Source organism: Hibiscus syriacus, unplaced genomic scaffold (assembly GCF_006381635.1).
Source record: "Hibiscus syriacus cultivar Baekdansim isolate YM2019G1 unplaced genomic scaffold, ASM638163v2 tig00110931_pilon, whole genome shotgun sequence".
NCBI classification, from domain to species: Eukaryota; Viridiplantae; Streptophyta; class Magnoliopsida; order Malvales; family Malvaceae; genus Hibiscus; species Hibiscus syriacus.
The window spans coordinates 870,369-890,478 of NW_024062918.1; the positions used below are offsets into that span (position 1 = coordinate 870,369).

At 36.4% G+C, this 20,110-nt stretch overlaps 3 protein-coding genes and 1 pseudogene across 3 annotated transcripts; 3 read left to right on the forward strand and 1 right to left on the reverse strand.

The window, feature by feature from the left end:
• Window positions 1-798: 798 nt before the first annotated feature.
• Window positions 799-2,171, reverse strand: LOC120146702. The gene is made up of 2 exons (XM_039160201.1): window positions 1,909-2,171; window positions 799-1,828 (listed from the first exon to the last, which is right to left on the reverse strand). Exons 1-2 carry the CDS (start codon window positions 2,153-2,155, stop codon window positions 828-830), a joined length of 1,248 nt encoding a protein of 415 aa, XP_039016132.1. The 5' UTR covers window positions 2,156-2,171; the 3' UTR covers window positions 799-827.
• Window positions 2,172-5,950: 3,779 nt separating this feature from the next.
• On the forward strand, window positions 5,951-7,970 carry LOC120146703 (equilibrative nucleotide transporter 3-like). Its single transcript, XM_039160202.1, has 9 exons — window positions 5,951-5,992; window positions 6,070-6,174; window positions 6,286-6,441; window positions 6,526-6,669; window positions 6,769-6,874; window positions 6,988-7,163; window positions 7,258-7,418; window positions 7,505-7,763; window positions 7,857-7,970. The coding sequence occupies exons 1-9, from the start codon at window positions 5,951-5,953 to the stop codon at window positions 7,968-7,970; spliced, it is 1,263 nt and encodes a 420-aa protein (XP_039016133.1).
• Window positions 7,971-8,876: 906 nt separating this feature from the next.
• On the forward strand, window positions 8,877-9,794 carry LOC120146863 (syntaxin-124-like). The gene has a single exon (XM_039160345.1). It carries the CDS (start codon window positions 8,877-8,879, stop codon window positions 9,792-9,794), a length of 918 nt encoding a protein of 305 aa, XP_039016276.1.
• Window positions 9,795-12,401: 2,607 nt separating this feature from the next.
• On the forward strand, window positions 12,402-19,288 carry LOC120146864 (annotated as a pseudogene).
• The last annotated feature ends 822 nt before the right edge of the window (window positions 19,289-20,110 follow it).

The following is a 20,110-nucleotide window of genomic DNA, read 5'->3' on the forward strand; positions in this document are numbered from 1 at the left end:
GTTTTTCACCCGTGACCCGACCCGACCCGACGAAATTAAGGTTTCACCCGACCCGACCCGACCCGAATATATGACTTAGAAACCCGACCCGACCCGACCCGACCCGAAATAATAATAAAAAAAATTTATTCAATGAAAACAGTGACTCAATTGAAAAAAATTATATATGGAGGGACATTATTGTAATTATCCCTAAATATATAGGATAAAATTATATATATTTTTCGGGTCGGGTCGGGTCGGATTTTTTTCACCCTAAACCCGACCCGACCCGAACAGTACATTTTAAAAAAACCCGACCCGACCCGACCCGAACCCGAACCCGAATTTTTTTTAAAAAATCCGACCCGATCGGGTCGGGTCGGAACCCGTCGGATTCGGGTTGAGTTGCCATCCCTACTCACACCCTTGTTTGCATTTATATTATTGCATTCAACTTTAAGAATGTTCAATTTCATCATTAAAATTTTGAATTGTTTTTATTTTATATTTGTATTAATAAAATTGTTATTCGAAGCGACGTGTTTTTTCCCAGCGACGAGGTAATTTTATTAAAAATAACATAACATCAAAGGGAATACAAAATAAGCATAAACAAAGACAGTTCTTATGTACACCTAACTCAACCAATGAATCAATAAAACAATTGATTTTCTTATTTATAAAATGATAAATTACTGATCGAAAAAATACATTATTTATAAAATTTATATTCAAATTTATAATTATCTTTTCAATAAAATTCTCCATAAAATTCATTATATAATTGAATCAACATGGTGAACTTAAAAGCATAATCACCCGTATTTAATATATATAACTAATAATCACTGCCCTGACTGGGAGTTCCGAACCTGTGTCATATCCGACCCACCGGGGACCACCATACGTGGGTAAACTCCCATCGGACCCGTATTTGTAACTCCATAATATACTTGTTGTGTCGCACCATCAGGACCCACTCTCCACGTCGGATCATAAGGATCCACGGGCGATGCCGCCCCGTATGCTTGACCCACACCAGGAACTTGCTGATGATACCCGACGGATGTTTGACCCGATGAACTCGGATACTGTTGGACATACTGTGCACGGATTTGAACGGGTTGTTGTTGAACTTGAGCATGAGGATTTCCGGGTTGTGCATGACCCGGTATATAATAAACGGGTATTGGTTGTACAGCAGGAACAGAATAATGAGAATCGTGAACATAATGCCACGTAGGAGCATTACCAGAATATGTCGTTGGCTGCGAAACGGGTTGCTCCACGAAACTGTCGGTTTGATTTTGCTTTGACTTCAAAACCGGTTTGGGGTTATCCGATTTACTCACGGAAGGTACGATAGGAACTGATGACGTGGAACAGAAAGAAGAAGAAGAAAAAACGGGGGCAGGAGAACCGGGGTCCGAAACCGAGTTATTCTCGTACATAAGCTGACGTGTCCTTAATTTCGGATCAGGAGGTTGGGTCTCATCGGAGTTATCCAATCCGAATAAATAGTCAGGCACTTCGGATACTATCGAGGAAGCCTCGGAACGACCGCGTTCGAGCCTTGAAGCACCGGCGCCTCCGTTAAGCGCGTCGAAGAACCAGTTTTCACTATTAACGGAGCCGTTGAGAAGTGAACTGATACTGCTGGCTCGTGAATCGTCATCGCCTTTGGAGAAAAGAAAAAGCCGAAGCCGAGCCAGCCGAGGGTTTTGATTCTGCGCTAGCCGATCATATTCCTCCATCATGTTCTCCAGATCTTCATCGGTCGTCACTGAAATCAAAGCGTCAAGATCCTCGTTCGGAAATTGATACTTCACACTCACGTTGCCAATTCCTAATCAAAGAACCAAATAAATCAAAAAGTAAATATGAATTCAGAAATTATTAAAAGAAAACTAAGGTTTAGCGGATTGCCTGAGAGTTTGGAGAGCTTGGTTAGGAACGATAAGAAGGGGGTGAAGCGATGGAAGGCGACGATGCGAGTATCGCCTCCGACGTACCGCAGCTGATTATCGTGAGGCCGAGGAAGGATCTTGCCGCCGAAACTGCACACGAACCGTACACAAGCAAGTGCATCGTGAGGAGCATGGTGTTCGGATCTTGGCGAGGAAGCAACGGAATCGGTGGTGGAGTCGAGCTCATAGAGGTGGTGCGATGACATGTTTGTTGAGCTGATAGTTAATGTGTGCGAGTGGAATACTGAATAAATAAGACGTGGCTGTGAGAAATCAGATACGACAGTCGAATCTGGACCCTTAATCTACTTTAGGTATGGGGATTGTCCCAGATGATGTGGATGAAGGGATGTAATGGTGAGAGTGATTGCGGGAGTAAGACAAAAGCATGCAATGCAACAAAAACAGATGGTTTAGTCGGCGGTGGTAGGCCGTGCCGCCGTGGAACCAAATCATTCCACGTAACTTATTGCTTTTGTAAACCAAACGTTGATGACGAAATGATTCTTCAGAATTAGACAATACAAAACAAAACATTTCTCAGTACCCATCGGCTTCTGCCTGTCCTATGTTACCAAACAGGGTTAAAATCTCACGGATCAAAAAATAATAAAAATCTATCATTTATTTTGAATTACGATCCCACTTCACTTTAAATATACTTCAAGTTAAAAATAAAATTAAAATCAAATATAAATTCAAACTTGAGTTTGAATTTTGATTAAACTAGATTGATTTATATTATAATTGTAACTATTAGTGTTTTATAATTAAATTTTAATTTAATTCGATTTAAAAAATTCATGATACGACTCGTTTAATAGAACAAATAAATTGAAAGATATATATATATATATATATATATATATATATATATATATATATATATGATGGATGTGATGATATCCGTATATCCAATCATATACAAATATACTTTTCATTTAAATAGAAATCCATATTAAAAAAATTCATAGTAATACTAATTTTTCATTAAATAATTAACCTTGTATATAGATAATAGGTGGCTCTATATGAAACCTTATAACCATAAATCATCTTTAATTTTTTTTTCTTCTTGTAACTTTTTTCTTTCATAATTTTCATTATATATATATATATATATATTATCATTACCGTCTGTAATATAAGTAGTGTACCTTTAATTATTATAAGCATGCATTATTCTTATTTGCATGATGCATTCTTGAAATTGTTATACCATTGCACAAATCGTATTAAAGGATTGTTATTATTCCTAAAGGTTCTAAGTTCAGTATCAAAAACTGTAAGGATATTTAATTTTTTTAAAATGGTTGAGAATCTTAAAAATATATATTTAGGGATGACAATGGGTTGAGTTGGGTCAATTTTTTATCAAATCGACAAGAGTTTTTAGAGTATAAATCCGACCCGACTCGATTGAACCCGATGTAAAATAAGAACCTAATTAAAAAAACTATATAGAGGGTATTATAGCAATTATCCATAAATTTATATGAAAAATTACACTATTACTTTGGGGTTGGGTCGGGTCAGGGAATTTTCACCCTCCACCCGACCCTGACCCCGGGTCGACCAGAACTCATTTTTTTTAAAGAATGAAACTATCTAATTGAATCAGGTCGGAATCGTTGATTTCAGGTTAAACTGTCATCCATACAAATATTACATTGCAATTATCTTAGAAAAAGAAAGAAAATATTATGCCATTATATATTTTTCATCCTAATGATATTTTAACTCAATTCAATATATAAATCAGATAATTACGAGAAATTGATGTATTTTTTAAGACTTGAAATGGCACTAAATAATACATCTTAATAGCAAGTTGAAATTATTGAATTAATGGACCACAAAGTATATTAGATTATTAGCTAAACTAATTATATAATTTTAAATAAATTAGTAACAGATCTAAAAATTTAGAGAGTCTAAAATTTAAATAGTATTTTCCAAAAATAATGAGTATATAAATTTTTTTTATTTTTTCTTTAACACATCAAACTAAATTTAATTATTTTTTAAATAATAGATAAAGAATTTAATACATCCGGCCCTAGAACAAATAATAGCATAAGCATGACATTGTATTATTTTGTTATTAGGCAAGTAGAAGTGGACGGTAGAGTGGACGGTGGAGAGGACTTGTCGATATTTTATAGGTAGCTTGGCCGGTGGCTGAAATTCTTTATTTTTCTTCCCAACATAATGACCTTTGTCTTCAATGCATATTGACCTCATAATTTGAACTATCTCAAATGCACTAAGTCTTGGGTTTGTATTAATGTCATCACTGAATTTTAAACTGATTTTATTAAAATTATTGTCAGATTTAAAAATATTTTTATTTAAAAGATGTATATATTTTATTAAAATAAAATCGACATCAACCATTTTAAGATAAAAAATAAAAGCATCTATCCATTGGCATACCTTGTGAAAGGAGTTTAAACCTCTCTCTAGCTGAATTAAACGTACAATATGCGACACTATCAGTGATAGTCTATCCATTGGCATGCCTTGTGAAAGGAGTTTAAACGTCTCTCTACTATCCGTCTCCGCTATAATGTTTCTTATGCCAATATTCCAAGCAATTTCAAGCCCGACGACTACCCCTAGAGTTCAGCATCGAAGGTCGAACATCGTCCTAGAGCTTTGGTAAAACTCGTGTTCCGTTGCCCTTATTATTTCGCAGCACTCCGCCACATGCCGTTATATCTGTGTCCAGTTTACAAGTTCCATCGAAATTCAGCTTACACCATCGATTCGGTGTAGCTTCCCACCAATTGTTCCCTTCTTTAAATTTGTTTCCCTTTACCTTAAAAAACCATAATCAAGATGTTCTCCCTCTCGGAAATGGTGAGATCGTGGGAGTAGATTATGAAGGGTTTGATGGATAGTTGTCTAAACTAACCTTATCGAACGATCACTAGAGGAGATCGAAGTAATAAAATATTGATTATTTATGTAGTTTTTCATCGATTTGGTTGGGTTTTGTGGAAAACCAATTTAAGAAAAATAAAGATGAGTGAAATACAAATATTTTTATATCGATCTTATCGTGGGTGACGATTGATGATGAGAAAGATTGACCGACAATGATGATTGGAGGATTCGACCATAACTGTAGAGACTAAAATGATATACAAGCTAAAGTTCAATGTTTAAACTGAAATATTTTATTGTTTTGTGACAAAATATATACACAAACTAAAAGTAATAGGAAAGAAAACAATCCGATCATTACATCGTTAACAATTTAATGGTTCAATGTTTACACCGAAACTTGTATTAAAATTAAAAAAATTTAAAGTTCGGTGATGAAATAGATTCAAACCCTAAATTTAATAACATACGAATTAGTTTAACCTTGTATGTAAATACACTAGTTTATATATAATAAATCACTTTCTTAATGCTTTAAGGATGCTTACCATACAGCGTGTGGTTGGAGATCTACAAAAGACGAGCTATTGGCTGGGATGGATCGAAAGGAGGCAGGTGAGGACAATCGTTTTTTTGAATTTCGAGCGGATTGAAAACAATCAAATGCTGAAATAAATTGAAATCGAATGAAAACTTTCAATTTTTGAATCAGAATCGGGATGGAAAAAATCGACCGGTCACATCTTGTTTCCATCACTAGTTTAGACCCTTAAAACTTTGAGAAATGGGCTTCGATCAAGATGCTTGAATTTGGGCATGTTGATTGCTTGAGCCCATTCGTTCCCCACGCTAGATCCTAGGGCTTTTGGTCCAACACTTATTGCTAAGACAACCGTAGGATAATCTAAACACAAAGGTGTTCGTTTTTAAGAAAATCCTTCTACTCCAAAACGGTATAATATATATATTAAATGAATCCTTTGTTAAAACGATACCTACTAAGTGTTTTAAGCAGATATAACTTCTCTTTCTTCTCCATCAACAGTTCTTTCTTCCTTCCTTTCTTTCTTTCTCATATTAAAATTCCCAGAGTTTTAAACTTCAGTATCCCCATGACTATTTCTGACGGAGGAGAGTTGCCTACAAGGCTTGAGGTTGGTGCTTCGCGTTTCCTTCTCTTCTGTTTCTTAATATGTAAAGATTCACTCAGTTTTCTTTGAAAATTAATCAGGGACAGCTCAGTGCCATGGTGTTTTGTTGGGTTCTTGGACTTGGATCTCTTGTCGCTTGGAATAGCATGCTCACGATTGGTGATTATTATTACAATTTGTTCCCAGTACGTAACATAATCTTACTTTCTTTTCAGACACATTACTACGTTAATTACCTTGCTTTTACGATAAACATAGTTTTTCTCCATGATGATGATGATGTTTTTTTTTTGAAGAAATATCATCCTTCAAGGGTGCTTACCCTTGTTTACCAACCATTCGCCATTGGAACAATGGCGATCCTCGCATACAATGAATCGAAGATCAATACCAGACTGCGGAACATAGTCGGATACCTGCTTTTCACTGCAAGTTCTTTCATGCTCATAGTGGTAAGTTTTGCATTAATATCCCATGTGGCAGAACTCACCCCATTCATTCGATTCTCTCATTGCCGGTTTCGATTTTGTCGACAGTTGGATTTAGCTACATCAGGGAAAGGAGGAGTCGGATCTTTTATCGGTTTATGTGCAATTGTTGGTTGTTTCGGAGTTGCGGATGCGCTCGTTCAAGGTGGAGTTGTTGGTGAAATATCTTTCATGCTACCCGAATTTATCCAGGTTGGTTTATCTTCGAGTTCTTTGATGTTTTCTTGCAAAGTTGTTGATTTGTCTTAATGTTTTTCAGCAGTCAACTGAATCTTTAATCTCGTGTTTCAGTCTTTCCTTGCTGGTTTGGCTGCATCTGGTGCACTAACCTCTGGTTTGAGGCTTGTCACTGAAGCAGCATTCGAAAATTCCAATAATGGTCTTCGCAAGGGGACAAGTAAGTGATTTCTCTTTACAAAAACATCTTAGAATTTCTGTCTTTTGATGCTTATCTGTAATCAGAACAAATGATTTATTCGGTTTTGATCGAGTTTTGTTTTCGTTTTGCAGTGTTGTTCCTAGCCATTTCTACATTCATCGAGTTCCTTTGCGTCCTGTTGTATGCATTTATCTTCCCCAAATTGCCCATAGTTAAGTACTTTCGCTCGAAGGCAGCTTCCGAAGGAGCGAAAACGGTTCAAGCCGATCTTGCTGCAGCTGGAATTCAAACAAAAGAAGACCAAAGAGTACTGCAACTTTGTTCTAGGATAATATTTATGATTTATCAAACTTTGCTTTTAGGAATTCCATAAAAACTCGTAGGTTTTGGCATTTCCACAGCATGAAGACAATGCTGAACGGAGTAACAGGCTGAGCAACAAACAGCTGTTCTTCCAGAATATTGATTACGCGCTCGGCCTTTTTCTGATATACGTCTTGTCACTGTCGATTTTCCCAGGATTCTTGTTCGAAAACACCGGCAAACATAAGTTGGGTCCATGGTAAGCGTTCATTCATTGAATGAAATAAGCATTACTTGTTGTCCAAGTAATTGAATGTTAAACATTATGATTGGTATTTTCTTTAGGTATCCACTTGTACTTATAGCAGCATACAATTTGTGGGATCTGGTATCAAGATATCTTCCCCTCTTGAAATTCCTCAAGATTGAATCCCGGAAAGGTCTTATGATCGCGATACTTTCTCGTTTCTTACTTATCCCCTCCTTTTACTTCACTGCCAAGTATGGTGACCAAGGATGGATGATAATGCTTGTCTCCCTCCTCGGATTAACAAACGGCCACCTTACCGTATGCGTTCTTACAGAAGCTCCTAAAGGTTACAAGGTCTGTACTCGATTCTTCGATTTTCATTGAAGTTTACTACAAGTCTGTAGTAATTTATGAGAAATTAAGGGCTTCATTTGAACTTTTTTGCAGGGACCTGAGCAAAATGCCTTGGGCAATTTATTAGTACTATGCTTACTGGGTGGCATATTTGCTGGGGTTGCTTTGGACTGGCTATGGCTAATTGGTACAAAGAATGCCTTCTAAAGGACCTTTGTGGGAATTAATCCAATCTTTATGCCTTCTAAAGGACCTTTGTGACAATTTAATTAGTTTTTCACACAGTTTTGTACATAACAGAAGTGATCAAGAAACTCAAGTTTTCTTATGCTTTGATTTGTAATTGAGAAGACAATATTTGTTGCAAGAGTCTAGTATTCTTCGGAGGCTTTTCAATGGCTCCTGCTGTTCTTCTTCGTCATAGTCGTAGAATCGAACAAGTGGGTTCTGCAACATGATAAAAAGTGGGGTTTCAGAGACTGCAAAGAACGAGAAGCCGAAGCACGCAGAAGAGCCTCCTAGCTCCTAGGGCCGCCTGTAATGTACTTGAGTTGCTGGGGACCTAACTGAACAATGAGCATTCTTCGGAGGTTCTAAACAAGATTTTAACCACACAAAAAATCAAAACTTAGTTATCCACTAACCCAACACTGGTTGGCAGTAGTTCAGTTGGTGCAACTTCATGAACTGATATTTCATGTCTTCTTGTCTGTCGTCATATTAGCCTCCCGTAAGATATGCGTGAATTGCAGCATATCTATTTTAGCCATGGCTGATTGGTGGATAGAAACAGGGATGACCAGGTCAACCACCAATGGCGAACAACAAAAGGAAGTCCATTTTTGGATTAACTATTTCTCACATCTTTTTCCTTACAAAAAAACTAGGGAAACTCCTCTTGTCTTGCTTCCCTTTGATTTCCGACAGTTTTGTTTTCCTCTTGTCTTCCTCCTAGATTGCTAATCACCCACCAGTTAGCAGTCAATGAAGGGGAAGATAGCCTTAAACCCAACCAGTAAAAAGTCATTACAAATAAAATATTTAGATTAGTCAATCACACGCCAACATCAACCCTTTTCGCAAAGAGTAATTATATTGAGAATTTGAGTCAAGATGAACGATTTAATCTCGAGTTCGTTCAGGAAATACACGGACCTGAAACAACAGGCGTACATGGACGATGTGGAAGCCGGCACCGAAACCGTTAACCTCGACAAATTCTTCGAGGATGTCGAGAATGTTAAAGAAGACATGAAAGTCGTCGAGGGGCTTTATAAAGCATTACAGCAAGCCAACGAGGAATGCAAGACGACGCACAATGCCAAAACCATGAAGCAGCTACGTGCCCGAATGGACTCCGACGTCGAACAGGTTCTCAAGAGAGTGAAAGCCATTAAAGGAAAGCTCGAAGCTCTTGAGAAATCCAACGTCGCCGCCCGTACTGTTCCGGGTTGCGGACCCGGATCGTCCTCTGACAGGACCCGGACCTCGGTCGTTAGCGGGTTGGGTAAGAAACTGAAGACGATGATGGATGAGTTCCAAGGCTTTAGAGCTAGGATGCAAGCGGAGTACAAAGAAACCGTGGAACGACGCTATTTCACCATCACCGGACAAAAACCCGACGAAGACACGATCGAGAATTTGATATCGAGCGGCGAAAGCGAGAGCTTCCTCCAAAGGGCGATCCAAGAACAAGGGAGAGGTCAAATCTTGGACACCATCTCCGAGATTCAAGAGCGACACGACGCCGTTAAAGAGATCGAAAAGAATTTGCTCGAGCTTCATCAGATATTTCTCGACATGGCGGCACTCGTCGAAGCTCAGGGTCATCAGCTGAACGACATCGAAAGCAACGTCGCACATGCCAGCTCCTTCGTGAGACGAGGGACGGAGCAGCTTCAAGAAGCGAGGGAACAGCAAAAGAGCTCCAGGAAATGGATGTGTATAGCGATCATTGCTGCCATAATTTTGATAATCGTTATCCTTTTGCCACTGCTGCCAACGATTATAACTTTGCTCAAGAACCATTAGGGATGGCGATGGCATGAGTATTGATATTTGTTTGACGTCCGTCAACATTTTTTTCCGGATATAGTAAAGTCCGATAATATTTAGATTGGAATAAGCATGAACAAACTCGAATATCTATTATTCAAGATTTGAATATACTATCTGAACTCAGTTTCAAATTTGTACAGTGAAATATGGATTTGTTTTTCTCACATCACATGTAAGATATATGCCATTGAATTTCTCAGCCGAAGAATACATTTGCAGTGAAATACGTTCAGTTTAATATATTAGAAGGATTGGAAACATGCAATTGCAGTTGCATTTCAATTAAAACCCTTTAATTTATGAATGAAAAAGATTTGTGTAATTTGGACATTGTAAAATGAAATTATACATGACGTATTCATAATTGGCATTTGCAATACTTAGTCTATATTAGTTAATGAATAGGTTGAAAACCAATAAAAATCATGCATTTGAATGTAATTTTGAAATTTTATTTAAATAAAAAATAAATTAAAAACATTTTGTATAATAAAATAATATTTAAAAATATTATCAAACAACAATGAAAATGACTTGAATTTGTGAAGTATTTATTCAAATAGGCCGGACCTACCGGTTCTACATAGAATACGCACGTTTGCTCATTTTTGCTTCACATCACCTAACAAGTTTGATATTATAATATATATTGATTGGTAGATAGGTGAAGATGTTATACACTTCAACTGTACTTTTTGTTAAAATTTAGGACGAGATTGATATTACTTTGAGAGGTGATTTTTAAAAAAATATTTTAAAAAGTGTTTTTAAAAAGTAAATTCTAAAATTTAATTGTTTAGAATTACTACTAAAAGGTTAATTTTGAAAAGACAAAACGTTGATTTTATACATTATATTATAAATTTAAAATATACTTTTTAAGGATAAAAATGTAATTTCATTAAAAAACTAATTTTCTACGGCAAAAACTAGAATTTTGAGCTTTTTGAGGTTAGGTTGAAAATCAATTTTCTAACCATAATTTTAAACCGATTTTTGAGTTTTTAACATTATTTATGAAATTTAGAATATATATTACTTTTAATCACCTTAGCTGAATAAAAAAAATTATTTATGGAGCGAAAAATCATTTTTTATTGCCATAAGCATTCCCAAACTGACCATAATAACTTATCAAACTTATTTTCCAATATTCAATTAAAATCAAGGATGGAACTAAGATTGTATTATGAGTAGGTAAATTGCTTGATTTTAAAATAAATAGGGTCTTAGAAAATAATTAAACCATAAAATTAAAAGGTGAGGGGTTTAGTTTCACTAAATCTAAAATTTAAAGGCCTTAAAAAATAATTAAATCGCATAAATTCGGGCTAAAGATTTAATTCCATTAATTTTAAAAGTTACAATATCCTAAGAGTAATTTTATCAAATAAATTTAGAAGGGGCAAATACCTAATTATAATGGTTTTATAACTATCAATGACATCACACCTATAACGTACATCCACTCTTGATTAAAATAATAATTTAATTTAAACGTAATATTTTCATATTATTAAATAATGATTTTTTATGTGATTTATTTAAAGATTATTTAAAAGAATGAAAATATAAAATATTATTATAATAATATGCATTTTACATTTAAGTTCAAATGAAAAATAAGTGCTTAAATTGTATTTTTTTTATTCTTTAGGTGTATAGAATTTTTTTTTTAAATTAGATGTCTTATGTTTAATTTTATATTTTAAAGTTAAATCGTTAATATCTATTAAAAGATTATATCAATTAATCATCATTTAACATGAGATCTAAATTTTAATTTAATTTGATTTTTTATCTGAAAAATTCTAAAAAAATTATTTTATTTTTAAAAAAAATTAAATTCCTAAATCTCAATATCTTGTAACCTCCCATAGTCATCCGCTCCTCACTCTTCCTCTTAAGGCATTAACGTCGTGGAGTTCTCGACCGATCATCCCATATTAAATTTTCATTTAATACAATAAACTAAATAAAGGAATTTGAAGCCGCACAAGATAAGTTGAAATTTATACAACAATATAAAAGCAGTAATCGTTACCAAGTTGGTAACTTCTATTGTAATTTGTCATTTCTCATATTTGTCAACTATGAACTTTCGCGTGTGTGATATTCTATAATTCTGTTCATAGAAAATTTTAACTCAAATTTTAGTTTATAAAATAAGATAAAGTATACCTTTTAGTTTTTGAAACTAAGTTTTTCTAATTAAGAAGTTATATTATAAATTTAGGAACGTGAAATTAGATTATCAATAAAAAATATATAAAAAAGAACTAAAGTATATGAGAATATGAAATTTTTAGGTAGACGACTATTCTGACATCCAATTAATTTTTGAATCCATAAACTTAATATTTTTCTTTCTAATTTTAGTTTTTTTATGACGTGACACTGATATAATACTATAAATTGAGAAAAATGTCAAATTCAAAGATCAATACGGATGAAAATATTTAAGGACCAAATTAAAAAAAAGTTATAAAACTAATTAGGGACTGAAAAGTTGATTGATCCTTTATAAATAAAAGGCATGCAATAGCACTGTTCATCACCAAAGTGGCAATATCAATAGCCATGGCATCCTTTTTCCCATCTTCATCGTCAACCGCCACCACTCCCACACAGATCATCTCTTCGTTCTTTCCGAAAAGATCCCAACTTTCTATAATTAGAAACCCAAAGCACGCAGTGTCTGTTAGGAAAATAAACCGAGTACAAGTAATTTCCCTATAACCAGATTAGTGAGAATGCGAATTAAAAGCGGAAAAATAATATCCGAAAATTGATAACGGAGTTCAGTCAATTGTGCTTACGTCTCCGGGCTGATGCAGATCTTTTACTAAGAGAGAAAATTTACAGGTGTTTACAAAACACTCACTACTCACAAGAAAGCTCTCTAGTATAGGAAGAAAGAAATATTTTGGGATGATTTTGAAGCTAAATGGGTAAGGGTATTTATAGTAGAAACTTAGGGACTAATCTTTGAAAATACCCTAAAGTGCAATGACTAAAGTGAATTTACCCATTCCTATTTTCAACAAACATCTACCAAAATTTTACCAAACTTTGAAAAACATTTTTCAAAGAAACATTTACCAAACTTTGAAAAAATATTTTCCAAAGTTGGTTGCCAAACTTTGAAACTTTTAACAATCTCCCACTTGAAGACTGATTTTAATATGTCTTCACACCTTGATCAATGCAGCAGCATGTCTGGTCTTGTTATTCTAGCATGCCAACTGAAGCTGAACACAACTTCAGTTTGTCCGTAGTCACCGTCTTTGTCAACATGTCTGCCGGATTTTGAGCTCCACTAATCTTTTCGAGTTTCAAAATCCCACCTTCCAGAAGAGACCGGATAAAATGATATCTCAATTGTATGTGTTTCGTCCTGGAATGAAAAGACAGATTCTTTGCTAGATGGATAGCACTTTGACTGTCGCAATACAAGACATTGTTTTCTTGTTTCTTGCCTAACTCTTCCAAGAAACTTTGGAGCCAAAACATCTCCTTGCTGGCTTCCTTAACAGCGAAATATTCTGCTTCAGTTGTGGAGAGAGCAACTATCTTCTGTAGTTGAGAAACCCAACTCACTACGGTTCCTCCTAGAGTATAGACATACCCTGTAGTGCTTCTTCTGATGTCGACATTTCCGGCTAAGTCAGCATCTACATATCCTGTCAATATCGTATCTCCACCTTTGAAACAAAGTGCTTTGTTTGTGGTACCCTGCAGATATCTGAGGATCCATTTGACTGCTTCCCAGTGTACCTTGCCTGGATTATTCATGTACCTGCTAACAGCTCCCACTGCTTGAGCAATATCTGGTCTGGTACAAACCATGGCATACATTAGACTTCCAATTGCTGAGGCATACGGCACCTTCACCATGTGTGCACGTTCTTCCTCCGTCTTTAGTGACTGTTATTTGGAAAGTCTAAAATGAACACCTAAAGGTGTACTTACTGGTTTATCATCTTGCATGTTGAACCTGGAGAGTACTTTGTTGATGTATTCAGCCTGTGATAACATCAAAGTCCCCGACTTTGTGTCTCTCTTGATCCTCATCCCAAGAATCTGCTTTGCAGCGCCCAGATCCTTCATAGCAAACTGCTTCGACAATTTTTGCTTCAAGTTTATAATCTCTTGCATATCTGAACCTGCAACGAGCATGTCATCAACGTACAATAATAAAATAATGAAGCTGTTGTCGAACCTCTTGATGTAGCAACAATGATCTGCTTGGCATCTAGTAAAACCACTGCTACCCATGAAACTATCGAACTTCTTGTACCACTGTCTAGGAGCTTGTTTTAAACCATACAAGCTATTCTTCAACCTGCATACCAGGTTTTTCTTTCCTGCCTTTATGAAGCCTTCTGGCTGCCTCGTATAGATTTCTTCCTCCAAATCACCATGAAGGAAAGCTGTCTTTACATCTAACTGCTCAAGATGTAAATTCTCTGCAGCTACAATTTTCAACACCAGTCTGATTGTAGACAGTTTTACGACTGGAGAGAAAATTTCATTGTAGTCAATACCTTCTTTTTGCTGAAAACCTTTGACTACCAATCTTGCTTTGTAGCGTTTGCTCCCATCATGCTCTTCTTTGATCCTATAAATCCACTTGTTGTGGAGCGCTTTCTTGCCTGGTGGTAACTCAGTTAATTCCCATGTTTGATTTGACATAAGCGAGTCCATCTCATCTTTCATGGAAGACTCCCACTTGACTGAATCCTCCACTTGCATTGCTTCATCATAGCACTCTGGTTCACCATTGTCAGTCAGCAACAAGTAGTGCAAATAAGGCGAATACCGTTGGGTTGGTTTAGGAAATCTGGAGGAGCGTCTCAGTTCTGGTGTGCCTGGTTCTTCTTGAACTGCTTCTGGACTGATCTGAACATCATTTCCAGAAATCTCCTCGAACTCAGCAAATTCCTTTGTTTCAGCCTCGGTATTACTTGATTCTGCGGTTAACTTGTCTTTGTACATCACATTCTCATTGAAAATGACGTCTCTGCTTCTGATGATCTTCCGATTTTCGTAGTCCCAAAACCGGTAACCGAACTCATCACCACCGTAACCAACAAAGACACATTTGTTGGACTTGGCATCAAGTTTACTTCTTTCAGCAGAGTTTATGTGTACATAAGAAATACAACCAAACACTCTTAAGTGTGAAAGGTTTATTTCTTTCTTGCTCCAAGCTTCCTCTGGTATTCCGCCATCCAAAGGAACTGAGGGCCCACGGTTGATCAGGTAAGCTGCAGTGTTGATAGCTTCAGCCCATAGAAATTTGGGCAATCCGGCATGTATTCTCATGCTTCTGGCACGTTCATTCAGAGTTCTGTTCATGCGCTCTGCTACGCCATTCTGTTGCGGTGTTATGGGAACTGTTGTCTCCATCTTGATCCTATTGTTTGCGCAGAAATCTCTGAATCTATTGTCTCTGTACTCTCCTCCATTGTCAGACCTTAACCGCTTGACTTTCAAACCAGTCTCATTTTCCACCATGTCCTTCCATTTTCTGAAGGTATCGAAGACTTCTGATTTCTTCTTTAGAAAATAAACTCATACCTTCCTTGTTGAATCATCGATGAAGGTGACATAATATAGTGAGCCTGCAAGAGATGAAACTGGGGATGGTCCCCATACATCAGTATGAATCAATTCTAACCTTTCTGCCTTGGGAGTCTTGCCAATCTTTGTAAAACTGACTTTCTTTTGTTTGCCAAAGATGCAATCCTCGCATAGTCCGACATCTACATTCTTTAGATCCAGCAGCTTCCCTTTTGACAGAAGTATATTCATTCCTTTCTCGCTCATATGGCCAAGCCTTTGGTGCCATAGGTTTGATTTTCCATCAGCATCTGCTATTGCAATGATATTCTCTAAGTTTGAGGTTACATAGAGAGTACCAGTCTTCTTACCACGAGCAATGACAAGTGCTCATTTGGTAATCTTCCATTCACAGCCTGAAAAGGTTGTACTATATCCTTCTCCATCAAGTTGTCCAACAGAAATCAGATTTCTTTTGAGGCCAGGAATATGTCTCACTCCTGTCAGCTTCCAGGTGGTCTGGTTTGGCAGCTTTAATCGGATATCTCCTTTTCCGACGATCTTCAAGGTTTCATCATCAGCAAGATGAACCTTCCCAAAATCACCACTGACATAGTTCTCCATGATTTCTTGGCATGGGGTGGAGTGGAATGATGCCCCTGAATCCAAGATCCATGATTCAATCGGACTGTTGACGCTTAGAATCATGGCATCACCTGTCTCCTCTATCACGTTGGCAGATTTCTGTGCACTGGTATCTTTCTTCAGTGCTCGACAATCTCTTTTAAAGTGACCATTCTTGCCACAATTATAACAGGTAAAATCTTTCTTTCCCGTTCTGGATTTTTCTCGTCTGGATTTTGATCTGCCACGATTTGAATATCTTTTTGAAGTTCTTCCTCTAGACTCCATGTGCAAGGCTGAGGAGGTTGATGCTTCACCCGATTCTCTCCGTCGAATTTCTTCACTCAATACCAGATCCCGAACATCGTCGAATTTTAATTTGCTGTTTCCTGACGAACTGCTATAACAGTAGCAGTTCAACTGTCTGGTAGAGATGATAAGAGAATTAAAGCTCGAACTTCATCATCGAATTCAATTTCCACTGAACTCAACTGGGTTGTGATTGTGTTGAGTTCATTTAGGTGTTGTGCCACCGATGCTCCTTCCGTCATCCGCAAATTGAATAATCGCCTCATTAAATGAACTTTGTTTGAGGCCGATGGCTTCTCATACATACTGGAGAGAGTCGCCATAAGACCCGCTGTGGTATTTTCCTTTGCTATGTTAAAAGCAACATTGCGGGATAACGTCAGTCGGATAACTCCGAGGGCTTGTCTGTCGAGAAGAGCCCAATCTTCATCCTTCATGCCCTCTGGTTGCTTTCCTGAGAGAGGTTGATATAGATTTTTCTGGTACAAAAAATCTTCAATCTGCATCTTCCAAAAGCCAAAGTCCGCACCATCGAACTTTTCAATTTTCACCTTCCCTTCGTCTGCAGCCATCGCTCCCACTCGAATCTGGCTTCGTTTGGAGCGTTTCTGACAATTCTTGCGAATCACCGTGTATTAGAACACCACCGTCGACAAACTCGTATCGTCGACCGAATTTCACTATTCACGAATTCACTATTCACATGAATAGTAATGAATAGTAACCTCGTAGATAATTTGACAAAATTCACAACCAAAAGCTCTGATTACCAGTTGTTAGGAAAATAAACCGAGTACAAGTAATTTCCCTATAACCAGATTAGTGAGAATGCGAATTAAAAGCGGAAAAATAATACCCGAAAATTGATAACGGAGTTCAGCCAATTGTGCTTACGTCTCCGGGCTGCTGCATATCTTTTATTAAGAGAGAAAATTTACAGGTGTTTACAAAACACTCACTACTCACAAGAAAGCTCTCTAGTATAGGAAGAAAGAAATGTTTTGGGATGATTTTGAAGCTAAATGGGTAAGGGTATTTATAGTAGAAACTTAGGGACTAATCTTTGAAAATACCCTAAAGTGCAATGACTAAAGTGAATTTACCCATTCCTATTTTCAACAAACATCTACCAAAATTTTACCAAACTTTCAAAGAAACATTTACCAAACTTTGAAAAAATATTTTCCAAAGTTGGTTGCCAAACTTTGAAACTTTTAACAGTGTCATGCAAAGCCATTGATGATGGTGACAAGAGAAAACCTAATCTTAACAATTTTGGTCGAAGAGATGTTCTAATGGGCCTTGGTGGCCTTTACTATGGAGCAACTACCCTCTGCGATGTGATGGCGGCACCGGTATCAGCACCGGATCTAGAAAAATGCTGCTGAGCAAACATCCCAGAGGGTTCAGTAAAGACCAATTGTTGCCCAACGGTTTCACGAAAGATCGTCGATTTCAAACCATCCCTAACATCGAACTCCCCATTACAAGTCCGGCCGGCAGCTCATTTAGTGGACGAAGACTATATAAGGAAATATTCGAAAGCATTTGAGCTTATGAAAGCTCTACCGGATGATGATCCACGTAGCTTCACGCAACAAGCTAATATCCATTGTACGTATTGTGCAGGTGCTTATGATCAAGTAGGGTTCCCTGGTCTTGAGCTCCAAATTCATTATTCATGGCTCTTCTTCCCCTTTCATAGATATTATCTATACTATTTTGAGAGAATTTTGGCTCATTTGATCGATGATCCGACGTTCGGTTTGCCGTTTTGGAACTGGGATTCACCCGCCGGTATGCTTATACCCCATATGTATACGGATACGAAATCGAGTTTATACGATGAGCGACGGAACTCAAGGCATTATCCACCAACAATGGTGGACCTTGATTACAATGGCATTGACGAAACAACAACAAACGAAGCACGGATACAGAGCAATCTTAGAATCATGTATAGACAAATGGTTTCGAATGCCAAAACGACTAGTCTTTTCCTCGGCGGCCCGCTCCGGGCCGGCGATGAGCCGTATCCAGGTCCAGGTAGTAAAGTATTTATATGTTAATGAATATAATAAGATATACAAGAGTTATTAATTAATTAAAATTACTATTATTTATCTCTAAGTAAGGTTCGATCGAGAACGTGCCTCATGAACCACTTCATGTATGGTGTGGTGATCTTAGGCAGCCGAATGGTGAAGACATGGGAGCCTTTCACTCCGCCGGAAGAGACCCCATGTTTTACGCTCATCACTCGAATGTCGATCGGATGTGGAGTATTTGGAAGATGATCGGAAACGGTAATCGGAAGGATTATGACGACCAAGATTGGCTTAACTCTTCGTTTCTTTTCTACGATGAGAATGCGAATCTCGTCCGTGTTAAAGTTCGCGATTGCCTCGAGACTCGAAGCTTGGGTTATGTTTATCAAGATGTTGAGCTTCCATGGCTGAAAGCAAAGCCGACGCCAGCTCGAAGGCCGCCATTAAAGGGTACTTCAGGGATTGCATTAGCAGCAGAAAACAACGACAAAAATCTTGTTTCCAGCAACGATTTCCCGATTGTTTTGGATAAAATCGTGAGGGTAAAAGTCGAAAGGCCGAAGAAATCGAGGAGCGAAAAGGAAAAGGAAGACGAAGAGGAAATACTGATAATTACCATCGAGTTGAAGGGAGATAGGTTCGTGAAATTCGATGTTTATGTGAACGAGGAGGAAGATTCAAACATCGGACACGACAACACCGAGTTCACGGGAAGTTTTGTTAATGTCCCACACAAGCATAAACATGGGAAGACATTGAAGACATGTTTGACATTGGTTGAATGAACTGATGAATGATTTGGGAGCTGAAGATGATGATAGTGTTGTCGTGACTTTGGTGCCGAAATGTGGAAATGGTAATATCATGATTGGCGGGATCAAGATTGAGCCGCCAATTAGTCACTTATTGCTTGGTGTTTGAGAAAATCTGTGTTATTTTCTAGGGAAAAATGTTGATTTTCTGAGTTTCATATATGTGAAATATGAATTTAAAGTTGTTATTTAGAGTTTAGGGTGGTTTGGGTAAGTTTTAGATTGTATGATTTAAAATGGAAATAAATAAATTATGTAAAATCAATGTTATATAATTTGCGTATCAAATAATAGCCATGATAATGCAATATCTATTTTTTTTTATTTAGCTCCTAAATATTTTTTAATCTTAAATTTAAAATTTTAATCATTTTGATAATGTACCATTTTGATAGTATAAGAAAAATTATCAAATTCAGAGACTAATGTGGATTAAGAAAATATAGGGATCAAGTTCGAGAAAATCATCAAATTTAGGATTCAACTATGCTTGTACGTATGTATGTATATATTCTATAATTATTTGATAGTGGTTTTAATTCAATCTAATATCTTTAATTTAATTCAATATCTTTAATTAATATCTAATCAAATAAAATATATGACAACAAATTAAAATCACTAGTCAAATTAAAATTAAATTATGATCCTATAAATTGATTTGTATCAGTATAGAAATTCATATGTAGTCAATTAACACATCAATAATAGATTGAATAATTTATAAAATCACTAAAAATAAATATAACTATCACATTAGATAAAATAAACAAATGATCATTAAATCATGTTAAAATAATTATTTTACCATCAAAATTTTAAAAATCTCAAAATAGTGATTATATTTATCAGATTATTATAAAATGTTAAAATAATAATTGTAATATATTTAAAGATTATTTTTATTAAAAAATGCTAATTATTTCTATAC

Coding starts and splice junctions, on each gene's coding strand:
- LOC120146702 (XM_039160201.1), bottom strand. CDS start 2,155: ATGTCATCGCACCACCTCTATGAGCTCGACTCCACCACCGATTCCGTT. Junction 1,829..1,908: donor CAAGCTCTCCAAACTCTCAG/GCAATCCGCTAA, acceptor TTCTTTGATTAG/GAATTGGCAACGTGAGTGTG.
- LOC120146703 (XM_039160202.1), top strand. CDS start 5,951: ATGACTATTTCTGACGGAGGAGAGTTGCCTACAAGGCTTGAG. Junction 6,175..6,285: donor ATTATTACAATTTGTTCCCA/GTACGTAACATA, acceptor TTTTTTTTGAAG/AAATATCATCCTTCAAGGGT. Junction 7,164..7,257: donor AAACAAAAGAAGACCAAAGA/GTACTGCAACTT, acceptor GCATTTCCACAG/CATGAAGACAATGCTGAACG.
- LOC120146863 (XM_039160345.1), top strand. CDS start 8,877: ATGAACGATTTAATCTCGAGTTCGTTCAGGAAATACACGGACCTGAAA.